Below are 18,006 nucleotides of genomic sequence, written 5' to 3' on the forward strand. Positions count from 1 at the left end.
TGGTCAACGTGGGACTCGAACCCACATCCTTGGATTGCCGGTCCAATGCGTTACCAATTGCGCCAGCTGACCATCCGTCAATCAACGCGAATTTAATCATTGCAACTGTGACGACGTCACTAGCGACATCTGCATATTAAGGTTCACAACCTCGATTGTATTTTGTCCCAACATACAGTCATTGAAAACCAGAATATTTGATATTTGTTCCGTGAGAATTTGTTGAACAATCGCATGAGTTTTCGAACGTAACAGAACTTAAAAGCCAAATTAGTTTTTTAGGGTTCTGTATCCAAAGGGTAAAAACGGGATCCTAGTACTGCTGTCCGCACTCCGCTGTCCGTCTAGGTAGACAGTTGCAATTTTCACAGATGATGTATTTCTGTTGCCGCTATAACAACAAATACTAAAAACATAATAAAACAAATATTTAAGTGGCGCTCCCATACAACAAACGTGATTTTTTTGCCGTTTTTTGTATAATGGTACGGAACCCTTCGTGTGCGAGTCCCACTCGCACTTGGCCGGTTTTTTTAGGGTTCCGTACCCGAAGGGTAAAAACGGGACCTATTACTAAGACTTCTATGCCCTGTGTCTGTCTGTCTGTCACCAGGCTGTATCTCATGAACCGTGATAGCTAGACTAGATTACCGGACTAGATAACCGGATTAACCGGAACTCTATTTACAACTCCTGCTTATAATATTAGTTGTAAATTGTTTAGCAATACACTTTTCGTCAGTCGCGACACAAGTGACATCTAGTGTCGAGTAGCAGTACTGATTATTCCGCTACTTGACGCTAACTGTCGACTCCGAAAATAATGAGTTTTAAATCCACCTTCGACGTTTCGAGGACGGCGTTGTCCCCGTGGTCTCGGAGAAGACTGGCTCAAAACTTAACTGGACTGGACTGGTTTAAAACTTATTTTACGCGATTAAGTCCCGTCGTTGTGAATAATAATGAGTAAAAATCGTGAAAGTTTAAATCAGTGTTTTACGAAAATAATAGTCTTTTCCCCTCACTAGCTCGGAAAGTTGTCTTTTATCCTTCGATACAAGCGGGGAAAAACGCGTTTTATCCACTAGTGGGGAAAGTAATTTGACCTTGGATGGAGCGTGTTTAAGTAGCCTGACAGATAACAAAACGTAAATCGTTTATGATAATGATTCGTTCGATATTAATTATCATTAAATAGATGGTTTGAGAATCTAATGAAAAATACCAAATTTAGCTTTATTTATTGATTTTAAGTCATAAACCTTAAAATTCCATAAGAAACGTTTGTTTTTTTATAATGATGTTAAATATAATTCTGAACGCACAAGTTGAGTCGATGCAATTTCAAAACGCATCGTTGACATTTCATACGTCAGAAATGTCAACATTGTCAACAATTTTTTTACTAAAAACTTTTCTTACCGACTCGCGTAAAAATACACAACTTCCAGAGTTTTCTGTTATAATATCGTAAAGAAATGAGTGATTCCAGTGATGAAGATGATCTAACGCCTGTGGATGTTGCATTTTCCTCGCTATAGTGAGGTGAAAAGTTTTGTGTTATACACGGGCGCAAATGTATTTTACTTCTCGTGTGTTGAAACACTCGCGGGTAAAATATAACTTTGCACCCTTGTATAACAAATAACTATTTTGCACTCTGTCTACTTAAGTATCTTTGGTTTGGTTAAATCCCGCTGCGGGCTCGACAGGTATGACATCTGTAAGCGATTGCATTCCTTTGAAGTTGCATTATTTTAAAATACAATAGAAATATGGGTCCCGCGTTGCTATGACAGAGATTTATGATAATCTTGAAAGCTGGAAACGATTTAAATTCTCGAAGATAAATGCGTTAGATAATTGCAGGTATATTCGAAGTTTCAAAATTGTAACTTGATTTGTTATTAATATAGAACATGCCACATGACGAACTATTTAGGGCCAGTTGCACCAACCACAAAATACACAAATAAAAATACTAGAATATACATAATTAATATACTACCTACTACATATTTTGCGCCATGAGTTGCCGCTGTTTTGGCATCAAACTATAAAAGCGGAGCGTGAATCTCGCGACCTAAACGCGTAAGCGCCATGAATTTTACGGCACTTACGACGTTTTAGTAGCGTGGCAGGTTGCGATTGCGACCACTTCATTGTTTGGTATGGCTTCTATATAGTAATAATAATTCAATATATTTACCAGGCCTAAATTAATTAATTATATTAGGTATAGCTTTTGCCCGCGACTTCGTCTGCGTGGAATCAGTAACAGCAGTTAGTGTAAGTTTAGCGCCTGGAGAGTCTAATAGCAATCATTCAATTTGACCATAATATGCACACAAAGTATTAAGGTGGTTCGACTAGGTTACCCAAAGCTTAAACCCCGCTAGATGGCGTCACTTTCGCAAATTTTCAGGTTTTATTTTTTTGCGGAATAGTGTTGGTATCTGTATACTTAAAAGTATGTTTAGCGCACTCTTTACATAAATATTGAACTATTATAATAAACATTGAATACTTCATTAGTGCAAAAAACACTTTTAAAGTCGACAGAGTGTTTCTGTCATGCTATTTCCTACTATTACTCACACATGCAAACAGTGTTTCCGTGATGCTTGTAGTAGACAATTTCATGCAGTGTAAGTATGCTGCAATGGCGTTGCGGTATGTTCGTGGAAATACGTGCAAGAGGATTCGGGTTCGAGACTGGTACGTCAGGGGTACTTTTTTTGTCCTTTTTGTGTTATCTTATGTTTGTTATACCTTTTATTCTTCGAATTCTTGTCCGATTCCGATATAACCGAAATATATTTCAGTGATATCGGAAACGGCTCTAACGATTTCGATGAAATTTGCTGTAAGGGGTTCGATCTAGCTAGGTCTTATCTCTGGGAAAACGAGCATTTTTGAGTTTTTACTTATGTTTTCTTTTTCTCCCAGATATTCAGTATTATTAATAAATTAGTTAATAACGTTTTATAAAAATATGTGACGTTTTGAACTAAAAGGTACCACATTGTCGGTTGTCGATTAGGTTGATTTCATTTTGAAGCTTTATGGAAATATGACAACAATAAGTAGGTACCCGTTTGGTTGAAAACGCCACATATATTGAAAACCTGACTTTCACAAATCTCACCTTTTTGGGTTCTTCCAACTCAGAAAGGATGGAGAATACTGACGATTCTTAGTAGCACTAGCCCAAGGAAGTCCAGGTTTGTAAGTGTCAGGTATCAGTTTTTTTTTAAAGCGCTAAATATAGTTCTACAAGTAAAGCAATCCCTTACTGCCCAGCCTCTATAGTATTTTTCAAACTGGAAGGGTACGATGATAGATTTCATCTCCATACAATTTATAACCTAATAATGCCAAATGTTGCAAAATTATATTGAATTGAGATCTATCATCGTACCCTTGCAGTTTGAAACATTTATTTACGATACAAGTGCGGAAAAGAGAAAATTCGAAACGAGTGGCGACAGATTAAAACACGACCGCAGAGAGTGTTTTAAATCGACACGAGTTACGAATTACCTATTCGGACGTGTATCGTACAACGTTTTACAGTACATATGGCCCTTTAAACTTTCGACATATGCATGAAAAGTGCTCTTTACGCACTAGGGCGAGAAAGTTGCACCATATGTACTGTAAAATACTTTTTAGTACATATGGTGCTACATATACGTTACCGCCCTAGTGCGGTAATTAGTACAATACTTGCATATGTCGAAAATGTAAAGGGCCATAATTATGTACTGTAAAACGTTGTACAATACACGTGCGAAAAGGTAATTCGCAACTCGTGTCGATTAAAACACTTCCTTCGGTCGTGTTTCAATTTATCGCCACTCGTTGCCAATTTCCTACTTTTCGCACTTGTATCGTAATGTACTAATAATAAAGTAGTAATTGTAAAATAAAATTATAACTTTTTTTATATATTTTTTTTTTGATTCAAGTAGGTACTACAGTGAGTAACAACATTGCATGGCCTTCTTATTATAACTATTATAGAAAACGGGATATTTATCATGTTTATTTATATTATTTATTTCTCGATATTTTGGCCGGTCTTGCAAGACCAGTCGTTGTGGAGATCCCTGGGGAGGCCTATGTCCAGCAGTGGATGTCTTGTTGGTGTAGATGGATTCACACAACAAATGAAATAACATTTTTTCATATTTGTTATCCGTAGTTGTCCCTGTACCTGAAAGAAAAATAATATCATGATAGCACAAAATCTCTAATGTTATAGGAATAAAGATGATGCAACAATATGGATTCTAATAAAGTTATCATTTACTTACCTAGTAATAATTGTGTTTTTCATTCATAGACAAAATTCCATAAGTTTCATCCCCAGGAAATGTTTTATTTTACTTTATTGCAGTGAGGATGTCCTGATTTTTTCTGGCTAATGAAGGAAAACATTTTATTTCCAAGAATGCCTCTTCATTTTACACAATACCTAAAAAAACTTAGAGTTAGTGACACATTGACTATTCGGCAACCAAAACAGTAATAATTACATTATATAGGTATTGTTCACTGCTTATATCTATCATTACGGAAGAAGTGAGAATTATTTTCTAAAAAGATCGGCACGAGAAAATTACAATGTACAATGAAGGAATGAAACTGTACCTACCTTACGAAACTTCACCATCATGAATTCCGCTTCAATTGAGTCTGAATTTTTCTAAATTTTCGCGGACCAGAACACCGATGATTTTTGTAACTTGATTTAGACGTTGCTATCATTTTCAATTTATACAAACAAATTGATAAACATAGGTATCCATGTTGATAAGTCACAATAAACATGACCCTATGTGTCAGTGTCAACACTGTCAAATAAAAATGCACTAAACATGACGGCACTGCAAATCCTGCCAGGTCGGCCAGGCAACGTCGCCAACGTCATAGAGCGGCAACGCCGCACGCAACGTATTTGTACACGACATTTGTGACACACACATACGTAAAATTGATGAAAAAATTACGTTGATTTATGTATGATTTCTGTATGAAACAAAGTTTTTCTATTAATTTAGCGCAAACGAATATTCGAAAGTAGATAAATGAGCAAATATTTGTGTAGTAATAGTGTGTAGTGTCTTAATTAAAGCAGGTTGAATTTTGTATGAAAATCGAACCACCTTAAGGCAATTCATTAATTATCTCAATTCCACCATGATTCCACCTATATGTCCTTCCCCGGAACTCAAGCTATCTCTATGCCAAATTTCAACTAAATCGGTTCAGCGGTTTAAGCGTGAAGAGGTAACAGACAGACAGACTTTCGCATTTATAATATTAGTATGGATTTTGATTGCGAGTAGTTACGTTAATTAATGAGGAAACAGAGCGTGGGATAATTAAGGTAAACATAATTAGTGTTTCAAGTTTTTATTTAATAGTGTTTATATTAAGGTACAATATATTAATGTACAGTCAACAACACGTATCATTGCGTCTCGTACCAAATGGTAACAGCAAAATAGACTTTAAATGTTCAAATTTAAAGTATATTTTGGCTTGGAAACATTTGAGACAAGACGCTTGGTTGCATGCACAGCTATACGCTTAATAAATACCGAACAAAACATAAAATTTACAATTAAACTCTCATAGACACGCATTTTAATAAATTACTTATTAAAATCTCAACAAATTTTGATAAATTAAAATTATATTTACAATAAGATCAGAATAAAATAAAATTAAAATGTGAAGTTCCACGGAAAATGTACCTTATGGCGGCTGGCGTAATCATAGTAGCTTAATAATAGCGTAAGCGGCAACCGCCATAAGGTACCTTTATCCCTAGGACGTCACAAATGTTTGTGGTGCGGTGTAAATGTATCCAAAAGTTTGTTATCAAAGTATTAAAATGTCAAAACCTTATCAGCACGTTATACAGTCAATTCCTATATTAAGGATTCTCAGTTACATAAGTACCGTGATAAGGCCACGAAGCTTGCTGAGTGGCCCTATTGGGTACGAGATTGAAAAGCTACATGAAGCATACGACAGGGTTATTCATCGTAAAATAGATGTACAGTATGAAAAATCTACACAAGTTTGGCAGCATAAATAGATAGCGCTTTACGGGCCTTTTTAAATAAATAAATATTAGGGGACATCTTACATAGATCAACCTAGCCCCAAACTAAGCAAAGCTTGTACTATGGGTGCTAGGCGATGATATACATACCTATACAGATTAAATACATACTTTATATACATATAGGAAACACCCATGACTCAGGTACAAATATCTGTGTTCATCTTCATCACACAAATAAAATCGGTTACCGGGATTCGACCTCAGGACTATCGGCTTCACAGGCAGGGCCATTTTTTATGGTAAGTAACTAAATTATCAAAAATTAAATTGACAACCAAAGTTATCGCATTGTGAACGGAGACGTATAGCGCCATCTACATTAGCTGTCAAATTGAAGTACGGATTTTCACTTTATTTATCTTATACAATCGAAGAATCTTCGCATACAGTCAATTCCCTAACAGTCACACATAGAGAATAAGCAATACTCGTCCAAAATTCCACATGGATATGTTAAAATACTGTAATAATTAGGCTAAAGTATGGACGCTAAGCGCGAAGAATATCGTACATATACCCGCCTGTTGCTATCTCTATCACACGCGCGTAATGATATTGCTATCCCATTTACATAGTTGCATTGACCGTCCGCATCACCGGCAGGACAGCAATGACATGCGCAATGCGCATACATCGGGGTTTTTGATGCGAGAATGATTTGAGTAAGATAGATAAACCAGTCAGAGTAAACCTCATATTATACCTAATGAATAACAACCTCTGTGAATTTTATACTTACTAATACAGTTTTATTTTAACTACACAAGCTCGTAAAGACCCCCTTTATGTTTCAAAAACGGAAGAGAAAGTTGCATTTTATCCACAAGAGTGGAGAAGTAATTTGATGCAAATTTGAGTTGATTTCTGATGTCGGCGAGTAGAATTGACTTTTAAATGATAGGTATTAAATAACGTTCGTTAAAATTTGGATTTAATTTGTAATGTTCTACAGTAAGAATTTTACTAGCGCCGGTGTGGTGAAAAGAAAAATGTGTTTCACTTTGTAGCAAAGTTTGTTTAAATATAAAAAACATAATTTTTAATTTAATCTTCTGTTTAATTAATTATTCATTAGGTAGAAACCTGCTAGAGTACATTCTGTTTTTTAAGTCAATACTTTGGCTAATGTCAAACATTCCCGCACCGAAAACCCCGGTGTATGATCATGCGCGTGTATTTGTACGAAATTCTACGTGCTCGGCGTCCTTACTTTATATGGGGTTACAATGATCTGACAGTTGGAGAAAACAATATTTCTCTTACGCTAAACATTAATGAAAATGGCCTAGATCTAAATATAGATTAAAATGCAAGCCAAAATGGTCTAGGATATATTTCCCCAACCGTGAGTCACAAAACTGACGGTAGATGTATAGTTACTGTAAATACTTATAAAATTCGAGTAAAAAAAAAACAATACGCTACTCTATGGTTATTCAAATCACACAAACGCTTATAGTTAACGTTCTAAAATCAAAGTCTATGGAATAACGTACAGTCTTGGTTCAGTTCGCGTTGGAAGAGACAATGAAACCGTTTAAAATTCAAAATTAGGCACCAGATTGATTAGAAAATAAAATGGCATCGGATTTCACAATTCGTTGTCACACTTGCGACCCTTGAAACACACTTTACGCTCACATGGTTAACTTTATTTACACTTGCGACTACTTGAGCTTACTGATCCCAAATCCTACTATTGGGGGAATCTCTCTTGTCACCATGGCAACGAGCGCCATCGTTACACTCCCCTAAATCACTCTTAAAACCCTTGTAAAAGGTACAACTTTCTGCAATAGCCCGTACTGAGTATGACGTGGTACAGTTTTTTTTCAGCCAACAAACAGTGCTACTATTTCTTCTGGCTGACTGGTCACAATGATAATAATAAATAATTGATCCACCCATTTAATTCTTGTTCCAAAATCTTCTACCCGCCAGCGGCGGAGCGTCAAAGCCTTTTGGCATAATTTCTTTAGAATCATGCAGAAATGCCAAATGGCAAATAGGCGCTATTCTATCAGCACGCCATTTTTTCACACGCATTAAGTACCTTTCTGAGGCCGTAGTCAATGACAATAATTTATCGACAAACTAAATCGAAAAAGTAAAAATGTTAATGATAGATGGGACAAAGTCAAATCATCAGTCAAATGCATATTTTTTCACCCACCGAGTCCGCTAGTGATATCTCGTCGCTAGAAAACTTATATCTAAGTCCGATGGACGCGAATTCATACAAAGTATCCATATGAAATGTCAAAATGCCCTGGAACTTGGAGGTTTTTGACTGTGGGTTAAATTTCGATTGTCGTTTTCTATAAACACTTCACTTCTCTAGGCCCATTCCTTTCCTTCAGTTCTTAGATCTCTCTCTAGAATCTTCCCTGCAGACGCCTCTGGGCGGTGAATCTCGTCCTTTCTGCGCTTTGGAAGTCTTCCTGGACCTTTTAAACTTAGCCACATCGTCTCCGAAGACATCACCCGTTCGTAATGCAGAGATAAGGTCATCGAACTCGCCTTTCTGTCCGTTGGTGAGGGTGGAGTCCCGGGAGGAGTCGCTGTGTCCGTTGCAGTCCGCGTTGGACTTGCCGAGCGACTTGCCGACGGAGCTGAGGAGGCTGGAGGCTTGTTTGCGCTCCATGGTGCGTTTTTTGAGCTGGAAGAATAAAATAAATTTAGAATATTGTGCGTGACTACAAAATTTAATACGTTAGCGATTTATAAGGTTATATGAATTTATTTTAGAGATATTATGGATATGTTGGCAAATTCACATACATTTTAAATTATTTTAATCGTCTAAGTAGTATATCAGGTATATTTTTTAGTCAATAATCAAGTGAAATTCCTTAAAAATGGAGTACTTTTTTAACAGACCGGTGAAATTCTCCAGGAAAAATTTTACATTAAGACAATAGGTAGGTTTTAATTAATTGTACTTTTTAACATTAGTATTTAAGAAATAAAACTATGAAAACGGATTATATCGCGTATGTATTATAAATTCAATATTCGCGATATAATCCGTTTTCATAGTTTTATTTCATGAGTAACTATCGCGGTAACCGAAGACAATATTATTAGTATTTAAGTTTTTTTTGTTACTAACACCGCCTGCCTGCTCACACACATGCCTGAAAATAAATGATTATTTAATTTAATTTAATTAATTTAATTTAATAAATATCATATAATATCTATATCCCCGTGGAGTTTTAAATTCAGCACAACCAATAAAGCCATTTAAGGTAAAAATGAAAGTTAGAATAAAAAGGTCTTCATTCGAGAAGGGATTGAGGAATTTAAACATAGGTATGAAACTGTTAATAATATCATGGTTGTCCTTAAAAAGTACAAGATAACGGAAGGTAAATCGGTTTGTTTACATTATTCGGAAGTTGTATTAAAGTCCAGTTTATACTTGTACCTCCTGCTCGTGCCTGGTGCGGCGCTCCTCTTCATCTCGGCGGCGTCGCTGCGCGTCGCACTCGGCCCTGGCCTCGAGCAGCTGCGTGAGGAACTGGTCCAGGGCCCCGAACAGTTGTTCCGGAGACGCGCTGGTCTCCTCGCCGAAGGCGTGCGCGCACGCTTCCAGGCGACTCTTCATGTCCTGGGGAAATAGTTAAGCTAGTATTTAGCTGCTTTGGCTTTCACTATCGATTTGATGCTAGGTGTACAACGCTCATGTTTAGTTCCTGTCGAATTATGGAATAATGTATTGGGGTAAATGACAAAAATGTGCGGTGGAAGGACATAGTAATACCGTAGATATAAATGGAAGCAATGCACACTGGTCAGTTCTTGTGCCGTCCATCATATGGTCGTGTGTAGGTACAGGTCAATTCACAAGAGGTGGGTCGAATGGAACGAATGAGTGAATGAAATATATGTATGTGTGAATGACATTAACCAATAAATGGCGGCTGATACATCTGTCACTCATACCATGGAAGTTTCGGACATTCCATTCGTGCCAGCTTTCGTGAAACGACCTTATACAACGCTCATATTGTCAGTCGCATTACGAAATAATAATGCGGGGTCGATAAACGTATCCGTACATAGCTTCTACTACAGAAACAGTACGACAGTATATTATTATATTAATGAAAAAAAGACAAGTCTCACGTTCTCGAAGTAATTGTACTATCGGGGACATTGACCGTGAATCAGTTCAATAAATTTTGACCTCAATTCAATCCTTACGAGCGAGCTAAACTCCGCCTACCATAGAGATTACCAATTACGATGCATTTAGGATTCTTTACCTTAATATTAAAAGGGTAAAAGAAGGTAATGAGACAAACAATAAGTAGTAAGGACAGTTTATTAGTTGTTGTTTAAGCTAAGCTTCGCCTCCCCATAAAGATAACCAATGAGGACGCTTTTTGTTTTCCTTATCTTAGTTTGGAAATGTCGACCGTCACAAAGACAATGGACGGCAATAAACTTTACCTGAGCTAACCTTTTTTTTTTCAACACCTACATTTTTATCGTCGGACCGCCTGCAAGACGTTTAAACGATTTTTGCCCTTAAAGTCCGATTGTACACTCTTGGGCAATGGAAACATGTGAGCATATTGATCCGTACCTGGAAGAGGTCCTCGAGCTGCGTGAAGGAGCAGACGGCGTGCGCGTGGAAGTCGCACATGACGGGCAGGAACGGTCTGTGACGGAACCCACCTGGAGAAGGTCCTCGAGCTGTGTGAAGGAGCAGACGGCGTGCGCGTGGAAGTCGCGCATGACGGGCAGGAACGGTCTGTGACGGAACCCACCTGGAAGAGGTCCTCGAGCTGTGTGAAGGAGCAGACGGCGTGCGCGTGGAAGTCGCGCATGACGGGCAGGAACGGTCTGTGACGGAACCCACCTGGAAGAGGTCCTCGAGCTGCGTGAAGTCGCGCATGACGGGCAGGAACGGTCTGTGACGGAACCCACCTGGAAGAGGTCCTCGAGCTGCGTGAAGGAGCAGACGGCGTGCGCGTGGAAGTCGCGCATGACGGGCAGGAGCGGTCTGTGACGGAACCCACCTGGAAGAGGTCCTCGAGCTGCGTGAAGGAGCAGACGGCGTGCGCGTGGAAGTCGCGCATGACGGGCAGGAAGGCGTCGCTCGGCGCCGGCGCGGGCAGCGACAGGTGGTACTCCACCTCGCGCTGCACCTGTACAATACATAATGCACACTTTACATTCAGTCGCAACAAGCGAGCAGGGAAGTGGGCAGGGCGAGTGTGGAAACAGGGGTCTCTTTGTTTGACATTATTATTGAAAGTCATAATGTAATGATTGTCATAATTAGCATTAGTCATAATTCTGAAACCGTTAACTTTTCAGGATTTTTCTCAGGCTATCCTATAGATAGGTTAGGTTAGGTTTGTTTTATGGCAATCCTGAAAAGTCGTTTCTGAAAAAAAAAAAACAACAAATTGTGACTAACGAAAATGTGGACAAACAATACATTATGACTTAAAACTATATGGGAAACAATAGAGACCCGTGGAAACACGATACTTCTTACGCCCCTGCCATTGCCACTCGCGCTGCCCGGCGCTCCCCAAAATGGCGGTTTTTTGTGCGGAAGTCAAAGGACCGGCAGCGCGAGCGGCAGGGCGTGTTCACATTCTGCTCCGTCGCTCAATACTCGCCGAGCGCCTGAAGGAGAATGACGTCTGCCATTGCCGAAACCCAACAGAGAAGTGAGTGGTATTTAAACACACACTCGAGCTCGATCCTGCTGCGGCATCGCTATTATTTATTTATTCTTCGGAGAACCAACAGCTATCAATTATACAATAGTTATATAAGTAAATAACAAAAAGCCAATTATAGGTTCCCACCAATAGCAACAAGTTAACACGTAATTGGTGGTTAGCACTAAAATTTTACAACGTATTCAACTAATACTAATTTCTAAATGTGAATACCTACTTATTAAATACCCACAATACAATACTCTATACTGAGCTAAGAAAAACAAAACTTATTAATAAAGTTAACGCTTATTAGTCGCATTTGCAATGCGCAACAGAAGCGATGCCAACGCGCTACAGCATCGCTACTAACGCGAACGCGCTACTGAAGTGATGCCAATATTTGCAATGCGCAACAGAAGCGATGCCAACGCGCTACAGCATCGCTACTAACGCGAACGCGCTACTGAAGTGATGCCAATATTTGCAATGCGCAACAGAAGCGATGCCAACGCGCTACAGCATCGCTACTAACGCGAACGCGCTACTGAAGTGATGCCAATATTGCCAATACGCTACTAACGCGCTACAGCATCGCAACTGTTTCGATGCAAACGCGCGACCGTGTTTGCATCGATACAATTACTGAATCGCATCGAGCCAGAAGCGCGACGGTATCGCGTTAGCATCGAGACAGAAGCGCGACGGTATCGCGTTAGCATCGAGACAGAAGCGCGACGGTATCGCGTTAGCATCGAGCTAGAAGCGCGACGGTATCGCGTTAGCATCGAGCCAGAAGCGCGACGGTATCGCGTTTGCATTGCGACAGAAGCGCGACGGTATTGCGTTAGCATCGAGACAGAAGCGCGACGGTATCGCGTTTGCATTGCGACAGAAGCGCGACGGTATTGCGTTAGCATCGAGACAGAAGCGCGACGGTATCGCGTTAGCTTCGTGACAGAAGCGCGACGGTATCGCGTTCGCATTGAGACAGAAGCGCGACGGTATCGCGTTTGCATTGAGACAGAAGCGCGACGGTATCGCGTTTGCATCGTGGCAGAAGCGCGACGGTATCGCGTTTGCATTGAGACAGAAGCGCGACGGTATTGCGTTTGCATCGCGACTGCATCGTGTTATGTGGGCGAGCGACTACATCGGTCGCACACGTGCGGCAGGTCCTCCTCCAGCAGTAGGATATCTGTGAACTACGGCCTCACCTCCCTGAGGCCGGTCCTGAGCGCGCCGACGTCCTTGTCGAGCTGCTCGACGCAGATCTTGGCGGCCGCGCGCACGTGGGGCAGGTCCTCCTCCAGCAGTAGGATATCCTTGAACTGAAACAACCGTAACGTTCATTATGCTGTACTTAAGAGGAAAGGGGAGGAAATCACGTGACCGCGTCTTCATACAAACGTAGTCCTCATTTTCCTCTTTGGATATTAAATAATACCTGTGTCTCCAGCAGCTCCACGAGATAATGCAGGAGCGTGGTGTTGCGCGTGACGCTGGACTTGGTGTCGGCGAGTTTGTTGAGCGACGACAACCGGAAACCGGATGCGTTGCCGCGTGGTCCTCTGTAGGAAGAGCACATGGTTGAGTTACTGTTATTTTAACAATTATTGCATAGAATTTTGTGTAACGCCTGGGAAAACATCCATTAATTACGTTTAAATGGGAAAAAGCAAAAATAATAAACTAAAAGTCTAATGCTCAACAGTTTTCACCTAATATTATAACCGGAGCTCGATTTTCAACTCTTTTCACTTGTAAATTAGATTTAAATTGTCGACCGATAGACTTTTAGTTTGTCACGACACTAGGGACATCTAGTATCAAGGAGCGGTACTGATAAATCCGCTATTTGACGCTAGATGTCAACTAATAAAAGAAGCAGAGTTTTGGTTACGCGCACATGTCAAGGGGATCGGCGGTCTAGTATTATTAGTAAAGGTACACTTCTCTAAGTACTTTGAAGACATCAAAAAAAATTACTGTCAGTCGAAGTGCCACTAAAAGCCCACATTATGGCCCCTCTACACTATCGGCGATGATAGACGATGTCTGGCGGGCACGCTAGTGTAGAGGGCACAGAAATAAATATACCATAGAAGATGCAAATGCATCTACTTCGCGTGTCCGAACCCCGACCAAGCAGTATTATTAGTAAAGGTACACTTCTCTAAGTACTTTGAAGACATCAAAAAAAATTACTGTCAGTCGAAGTGCCACTAAAAGCCCACATTATGGCCCCTCTACACTATCGGCGATGATAGACGATGTCTGGCGGGCACGCTAGTGTAGAGGGCACAGAAATAAATATACCATAGAAGATGCAAATGCATCTACTTCGCGTGTCCGAACCCCGACCAAGCGTCGAGGTTGACCGTCGAACTTTACAGTCCACGCCGCCGGTTGTTGCAGCCGGACGCTCGTGAAAACTTAAAAAATGCTTCATTGCATGATAATTAACTGCAGCAGCCCAATAATTGCGAGCACCCAAAGGCAAGATCATATTTCCTATCACAGATAAGTAATTTTAAAATTATATTATGCGTAAACTTTGTATGAAAAAGTCGGTACGCTCGGTTTCAATACAAATCGTGGTATTTGCGTCATCTAGCGTATATATTAAATCTGTGGTTGAGGGCATACTCGGAAGACCCCGCCAGTCATCGTCTATCATCGCCTGCGACCAGTGAGTTGTCGGTTTTTTGGGCACGCATCAAAGGGAATCGCCGGGTGGTTGCGTTGACAGGCGATCATGTGGATGACACTATATTACCTGTTCATGTAGTTGCCCAGAGCTAGCACGACCTCGAGCAGCGCGCGCAGGCGGCGGGAGCGCGTCATGTCAGCACGGTGGCGGCCACATTATATATAAAGGTACCTGTTCATGTAGTTGCCCAGAGCTAGCACGACCTCGAGCAGCGCGCGCAGGCGGCGGGAGCGCGTCATGTCAGCACGGTGGCGGCCACATTATATATAAAGGTACCTGTTCATGTAGTTGCCCAGAGCTAGCACGACCTCGAGCAGCGCGCGCAGGCGGCGGGAGCGCGTCATGTCAGCACGGTGGCGGCCACATTATATATAAAGGTACCTGTTCATGTAGTTGCCCAGAGCTAGCACGACCTCGAGCAGCGCGCGCAGGCGGCGGGAGCGCGTCATGTCAGCACGGTGGCGGCCACATTATATATAAAGGTACCTGTTCATGTAGTTGCCCAGAGCTAGCACGACCTCGAGCAGCGCGCGCAGGCGGCGGGAGCGCGTCATGTCAGCACGGTGGCGGCCACATTATATATAAAGGTACCTGTTCATGTAGTTGCCCAGAGCTAGCACGACCTCGAGCAGCGCGCGCAGGCGGCGGGAGCGCGTCATGTCGCGCGCGGCGCGCAGCACGGTGGCGGCCACATTATATATAAAGGTACCTGTTCATGTAGTTGCCCAGAGCTAGCACGACCTCGAGCAGCGCGCGCAGGCGGCGGGAGCGCGTCATGTCAGCACGGTGGCGGCCACATTATATATAAAGGTACCTGTTCATGTAGTTGCCCAGAGCTAGCACGACCTCGAGCAGCGCGCGCAGGCGGCGGGAGCGCGTCATGTCAGCACGGTGGCGGCCACATTATATATAAAGGTACCTGTTCATGTAGTTGCCCAGAGCTAGCACGACCTCGAGCAGCGCGCGCAGGCGGCGGGAGCGCGTCATGTCAGCACGGTGGCGGCCACATTATATATAAAGGTACCTGTTCATGTAGTTGCCCAGAGCTAGCACGACCTCGAGCAGCGCGCGCAGGCGGCGGGAGCGCGTCATGTCGCGCGCGGCGCGCAGCACGGTGGCGGCCACATTATATATAAAGGTACCTGTTCATGTAGTTGCCCAGAGCTAGCACGACCTCGAGCAGCGCGCGCAGGCGGCGGGAGCGCGTCATGTCAGCACGGTGGCGGCCACATTATATATAAAGGTACCTGTTCATGTAGTTGCCCAGAGCTAGCACGACCTCGAGCAGCGCGCGCAGGCGGCGGGAGCGCGTCATGTCAGCACGGTGGCGGCCACATTATATATAAAGGTACCTGTTCATGTAGTTGCCCAGAGCTAGCACGACCTCGAGCAGCGCGCGCAGGCGGCGGGAGCGCGTCATGTCAGCACGGTGGCGGCCACATTATATATAAAGGTACCTGTTCATGTAGTTGCCCAGAGCTAGCACGACCTCGAGCAGCGCGCGCAGGCGGCGGGAGCGCGTCATGTCAGCACGGTGGCGGCCACATTATATATAAAGGTACCTGTTCATGTAGTTGCCCAGAGCTAGCACGACCTCGAGCAGCGCGCGCAGGCGGCGGGAGCGCGTCATGTCAGCACGGTGGCGGCCACATTATATATAAAGGTACCTGTTCATGTAGTTGCCCAGAGCTAGCACGACCTCGAGCAGCGCGCGCAGGCGGCGGGAGCGCGTCATGTCAGCACGGTGGCGGCCACATTATATATAAAGGTACCTGTTCATGTAGTTGCCCAGAGCTAGCACGACCTCGAGCAGCGCGCGCAGGCGGCGGGAGCGCGTCATGTCAGCACGGTGGCGGCCACATTATATATAAAGGTACCTGTTCATGTAGTTGCCCAGAGCTAGCACGACCTCGAGCAGCGCGCGCAGGCGGCGGGAGCGCGTCATGTCAGCACGGTGGCGGCCACATTATATATAAAGGTACCTGTTCATGTAGTTGCCCAGAGCTAGCACGACCTCGAGCAGCGCGCGCAGGCGGCGGGAGCGCGTCATGTCAGCACGGTGGCGGCCACATTATATATAAAGGTACCTGTTCATGTAGTTGCCCAGAGCTAGCACGACCTCGAGCAGCGCGCGCAGGCGGCGGGAGCGCGTCATGTCGCGCGCGGCGCGCAGCACGGTGGCGGCCACATTATATATAAAGGTACCTGTTCATGTAGTTGCCCAGAGCTAGCACGACCTCGAGCAGCGCGCGCAGGCGGCGGGAGCGCGTCATGTCGCGCGCGGCGCGCAGCACGGTGGCGGCCACATTATATATAAAGGTACCTGTTCATGTAGTTGCCCAGAGCTAGCACGACCTCGAGCAGCGCGCGCAGGCGGCGGGAGCGCGTCATGTCAGCACGGTGGCGGCCACATTATATATAAAGGTACCTGTTCATGTAGTTGCCCAGAGCTAGCACGACCTCGAGCAGCGCGCGCAGGCGGCGGGAGCGCGTCATGTCAGCACGGTGGCGGCCACATTATATATAAAGGTACCTGTTCATGTAGTTGCCCAGAGCTAGCACGACCTCGAGCAGCGCGCGCAGGCGGCGGGAGCGCGTCATGTCAGCACGGTGGCGGCCACATTATATATAAAGGTACCTGTTCATGTAGTTGCCCAGAGCTAGCACGACCTCGAGCAGCGCGCGCAGGCGGCGGGAGCGCGTCATGTCAGCACGGTGGCGGCCACATTATATATAAAGGTACCTGTTCATGTAGTTGCCCAGAGCTAGCACGACCTCGAGCAGCGCGCGCAGGCGGCGGGAGCGCGTCATGTCAGCACGGTGGCGGCCACATTATATATAAAGGTACCTGTTCATGTAGTTGCCCAGAGCTAGCACGACCTCGAGCAGCGCGCGCAGGCGGCGGGAGCGCGTCATGTCAGCACGGTGGCGGCCACATTATATATAAAGGTACCTGTTCATGTAGTTGCCCAGAGCTAGCACGACCTCGAGCAGCGCGCGCAGGCGGCGGGAGCGCGTCATGTCGCGCGCGGCGCGCAGCACGGTGGCGGCGCGCGCGGACGCCTCGCCCGCCGCCGCGGAGAACTTCTTCTTGAACAGCAGCGTGCGCACGCGCTGCGAGTAGTGAGGGATTCTGGGGGAAAATATTACAATTACCTATCAATTATAATTTTCCTTTTCTATAATAGGATATTTGACTGTATTTCAAATAAATTATTTTTCACTTTTCATGCTCGTAAAGTTCGACTTTAAGTCGTGCGTAGACTCGTGTTCTAGAGCAGTGCAGTAAAATGATCTATTGCGACCCTTATTGCCCCGCGTCGCCGCCAGCGATCGCAGTCCTGCACCTGCCATACTGCCTGCCAGCCCGCCCGGCGCGCCCCGCGCACCGCGCCCCGCACCCCGCACCCCGCGCCCCGCGCACCGCGCCTCGCACCCCGCGCCCCGCGCCCTGCGCCCTGCGC

At 44.0% G+C, this 18,006-nt stretch overlaps 1 protein-coding gene and 1 non-coding gene across 2 annotated transcripts in view; both read right to left on the reverse strand.

The window, feature by feature from the left end:
* Trnaa-ggc (transfer RNA alanine (anticodon GGC)) lies at nt 1–72 on the reverse strand. Its single transcript has one exon. It is a non-coding gene; the product is annotated as a tRNA-Ala (tRNA).
* A 5,333-nt stretch (nt 73–5,405) lies between these two features.
* Nucleotides 5,406–18,006, reverse strand: part of LOC134747665 (disheveled-associated activator of morphogenesis 1) — a 108,397-nt gene continuing 95,796 nt past the window's right edge. The window contains exons 17-22 of the mRNA XM_063682273.1: nt 17,496–17,675; nt 13,277–13,400; nt 13,047–13,160; nt 11,173–11,301; nt 9,573–9,755; nt 5,406–8,801 (exon numbers count right to left, since the gene is read on the reverse strand). Coding sequence (XP_063538343.1) covers nt 8,499–8,801; nt 9,573–9,755; nt 11,173–11,301; nt 13,047–13,160; nt 13,277–13,400; nt 17,496–17,675 — 1,033 coding nt within the window. The 3' untranslated portion in view covers nt 5,406–8,498. The remainder of the gene's footprint in view (nt 8,802–9,572; nt 9,756–11,172; nt 11,302–13,046; nt 13,161–13,276; nt 13,401–17,495; nt 17,676–18,006) is intronic.

The sequence above is a fragment of the Cydia strobilella genome, chromosome 15 (genome assembly GCF_947568885.1).
Source record: "Cydia strobilella chromosome 15, ilCydStro3.1, whole genome shotgun sequence".
NCBI lineage: Eukaryota > Metazoa > Arthropoda > Insecta > Lepidoptera > Tortricidae > Cydia > Cydia strobilella.